The sequence below is a fragment of the Bison bison genome, unplaced genomic scaffold, assembly GCF_000754665.1.
Source record: "Bison bison bison isolate TAMUID 2011002044 unplaced genomic scaffold, Bison_UMD1.0 scf7180017864043, whole genome shotgun sequence".
Taxonomy (NCBI): Eukaryota; Metazoa; Chordata; class Mammalia; order Artiodactyla; family Bovidae; genus Bison; species Bison bison.
In genome coordinates this window covers 3,114,514-3,118,303 of record NW_011494615.1, presented here as the reverse complement: position 1 = coordinate 3,118,303, position 3,790 = coordinate 3,114,514, and the positions used below count along the sequence as shown (strand labels likewise).

At 57.7% G+C, this 3,790-nt stretch overlaps 1 protein-coding gene across 1 annotated transcript in view; it reads right to left on the bottom strand.

The window, feature by feature from the left end:
* SCN5A (sodium channel, voltage-gated, type V, alpha subunit) overlaps positions 1-3,790 on the bottom strand; it is an 87,610-nt gene that overhangs the window by 34,192 nt on the left and 49,628 nt on the right. The window contains exons 17-18 of the mRNA XM_010835572.1: positions 2,118-2,555; positions 579-740 (exon numbers count right to left, since the gene is read on the bottom strand). Of these exons, the coding sequence (XP_010833874.1) occupies positions 579-740; positions 2,118-2,555 (600 nt within the window). The remainder of the gene's footprint in view (positions 1-578; positions 741-2,117; positions 2,556-3,790) is intronic.

Below are 3,790 nucleotides of genomic sequence, written 5' to 3'. Positions count from 1 at the left end.
TCAGTGATGCCATCCAACCATCTCATCCTCTGTCATCCCCTTCTCCTGCCTTCAATCTTTCCCAGCATCAGGTCTTTTCCAATGAGTTGGCTCTTCGTATCAGTGGCCAAAGTATTGGTAATGAGCTCAAATTAAAACTCTTTTGTGTCCAGAACAAATTCCCCTGACAGGCCTTGTATTCGCCACCTCAGCTTCCATCCAGGTGAGAAGCGGCTAGTGGCTCGAGTGTTGAGAGCCTGTGCTCAGAGCTCCCCCAGTCCCCCAGGATGGGCTGACTCACAGGACAGACTTTTGCCAACAGGACCAAAGCACAGGAACCCAGTGAGGAAGGGGTGAACACGCAGGGGTTTGGGGTTAGTCCTGTGGCGTGCTCCTGGGGGTCTGCTTCCTAATTTCCGCATGGCTCTGGGCCCCAAGCCATCCCTTCCCTGTCTGGGGCCACTCCGCAAACAGGTCTCCCACACTGGCTGTGACAGCGGCTGTGGCTCCCACCAGAAGGTTGGTGTCTGGGGGCCTCTCACGGCCTCCAGCCCCAGCGGCAGTGCCCCATTGGCTTCGGGGACAAAGGTGTGCGTTACCTCACTGCACCCTGGGGCGGGGGCCTCTGCTCGCCGCTGCTGCCGCAAGTCTGCCTGAACCTCACTGGCCTCGGCCCCAGAGGAGGTGGTCTCCGACACCTGGCTCCAGACCCTCGGCTCTGGGAGGGCCTCTGGGCTGCCGGACGCCGGCTGGGATTCCTGCTGAAGAGACCCCCCCAGCTTATGAGCTACCCAGCCAGTGTTTCTAGGATCCTGGCTCTGCTTCACTACTCTCTTCATGAGGCATCATCTCCCTGAAGACCCCTCCCTCAGGCATTCATTCTAAGGCTGACGAAAGCCCCTGAGAGGACCAGGCAAAGGGCCTAAAGCTAAACAAAGCCCCTGGCCTGGCTGGCACAAATCTCCCCTCCTCTCGCTTCTTGAAGGGTGTCAGTGCGCCATGATGCCCAGCTCCCAGGTGCTGGCAGCTCCACTTAGGAAGGACAGGCTTTCCCAGGAGTTCCCATGGCAGCTCAGCTTGCTTACACACACACACACACCACACACACACACACCACACACACACACACGTCTCAGGGCCAACAGGCTCAAGAGAAGGAGAAGAGGAAAAGCAGGGACAGCAGGAATCCCACTCCTGTGCTGGAAGCATCCTGGAACTAATTCCAAGCCGCAGTTCTGGCAACACCAACCCTTCCCCTCCCCCAACTGACTCTGTGGCTGTCCTGCCGCCTGCCTGAAAGGGCAGGAGCTGGCCTCAGGGACCACAGGAAGGCAGGAGTTTGTGGAATCAAGCCTGGAGCCACAGATCAAATTCCGTGCAGGGGAGCAGCTGCTCTTCTCAGCCAGACCCACCCAGTGCAGGCCCCAGGGAGGTGGCCAGCGTGGGCCCAACGAAACTGAGACCCAGTCCTCACTGTCTGACCAAGGACCTTGGGACAAGCCACCTGAGCTGGGCTCAGGCCGTGAGAACACTGAGGGAGCCGGGGTGGGGGTGGGGTGTACAGTCCTTTTTGTTCAGACTCCAGTCCTAAGTGTTAAAAATAACAGGTTGGGAGATAAGATAGTGCTGTCTCTGACACCTGCCATCTTAGGGATGCTTATTTTTAAACCTTAGAATGAGCTCTGGGCCTCGGGGGAGGGGAAGGGGCAGTGGCGAGGTCAGGAGGCCGCTCTCCCCCACTCACCAAGACATTCCGCCTTGTTAGTCTTGGAGGGGATAAGGTCAGGGTTGGGTCTGGGAGCCAGGCTTCCTGGCTCTGTCCTAGACCTGTGAGGAACTCCTAGCATGTCTGTCTCTCTTGTCGTGCCTCGGTTTCCCTCTCTGAACAACTGGCTGCCTGTGTCCAGCCAGGGGATGAATGATAGACAGCGGTCCCTTGAAGATGCCCTCCTGGGCTGGGCTGGGGAGAGAGGGTTGACGGCTGGCCTCAGCATGCCTCCAAGAGGCTGGTTCTGGGGGGGTGGCCTGTGTTCCCCCTCCAGGCCAATCCCTACTGGGGCAACTGCTCCAAGTGAAGCTGGGTCCCCTGGACAGGAGGTGGTGCTCATGCACACGAGGGCCAGGGTTTGGGGGCTCACCTGCTTGCTGGACTCTTCCTCTGTGCTTAGGCTGTTCTCATCCTCCTCGGGGTCATCCGTGTCTGACTCGGCCACGGCGATGGGCACACACACAGGCTCGGCATCCCCAGGTGCGCCCTGACCTGGCCGCTGGCCTTCGTCAAACCGCGTCTCCTTGCGGGCTGGGGGCGCCTTCTCGCTCTCTGGTTGGGGTGGGGGGCTGGAGGTGGCGATACAGCCTGGCAGCTGGCCCTGGGAGGCGAGGGCCGAGGGCTTCTGAGGCGGCCGCTGCAGGAGCACGCAGCAGAAGTCCCAGGTGGTCCGCTTGATGAAGCGCAGGCCTCTCTGGATGCGGGCCAGAGCCAGCTGGAGGTTGTTCATCTCCCCATCCTCGTCGGGAGCTGTGAGGTTGTCTGCGCTGAAGGAGCTGAGCAGTAAAGCCAGGAAGAGGTTCAGGACCTGTGGAGACAACGCCAAGCCCTGGGCGCTCAGGATGGAGAACACTTGAGGAGGGCCAGAAGCAAAGAGTGCAAGGCTTGGACCGTGGGGCCTCATTCTAAGCTCTCACTCCCTTCAGTATAAAGAGTTTAGCTCTAAAAGGAAAGGCGAGCTCTCATCCTGAGGTAGGAGATACACAGGCCCCGGACTGAGCAGCTGCAGCTGGTCTCCTGCTGATGCTTCGAGATGGGAGACCAGCGGGAGCGCTGGGTCCTGATTGGGTGTGTTCTCATGGGTTTCCCGGGCCAACAAGTGTGCAGAGAAGGCCCTCAATCTAAGGGGAGGACAAAAGGAGTGAGAATAGGCCAGCTAGAATCCATCTTGGCTGAGAGATGCATGTCCACACTAGGAACAGATATGGAGATGACTGGCTAGAAAAAAACACAACAATGGAAAACTGCCCGATTTAAGCAACCTAAACTGCTCCCTCCTAACTTGCCTGTCTGCTCTTCCACATGTACTTTGCTTCTAATAAATGCTTTTATCTTTTTCACAGTCTTGGTCTCTTTGCTGAATCCTTTCTTCAAAGAAGAACCGAGGTCCTTCTTCCAGCTTTTCACCACCAGAATCAACCCCTCCTCCCAAGGGTTCAGATAGTCTGAATTGAGGGCGTGCAACACCAATGGGTGTTGGTGCACACTCTATGGGAGAACCGTGGGTTCCTCTGATGTCAAAGCCTGCAGATATTGCCATGCTGTCTTGGGAGTAATGGGGGGCCCTGTAGGCACGGCGAAGGCTTCCCTAGTGGCTCAGCAGTAAAGAACCCGCCTGCGGTACAGGAGACAGGGGTTTGATCTATGGGTTGGGAATATCCCGTAGAGGAGGGCATTGCAACCCACTCCAGTATTCTTGCGTGGAAAATCCCATGGACAGAGGAGCCTGGCGGGCTACAGTCCATGGGGTCGCAAAGAGTCAGACACGACTGAAGCAACTTAGCATGTACACATGCAGTCATGGTGAGCACAGGACTGCTCCCTGGGAAGTGGGATCCAAGCTGGGAGTACCAGGGAAAAGACAGCCTCCCACCCAGAAGCAACCCAGAGCATCCATTCATCGGCCCACCCATCCATCGCTCATCTGCTGTTGGGGACCTCCTGGGAAGGGGCCTGTGCGTCTGTTGGTGAAGGAGGGACAGTGATGTGCCTCTAAGTTCCCCACTGAAGCTAGTTCCCCACTCAAACATCTGGGGGCTCCTG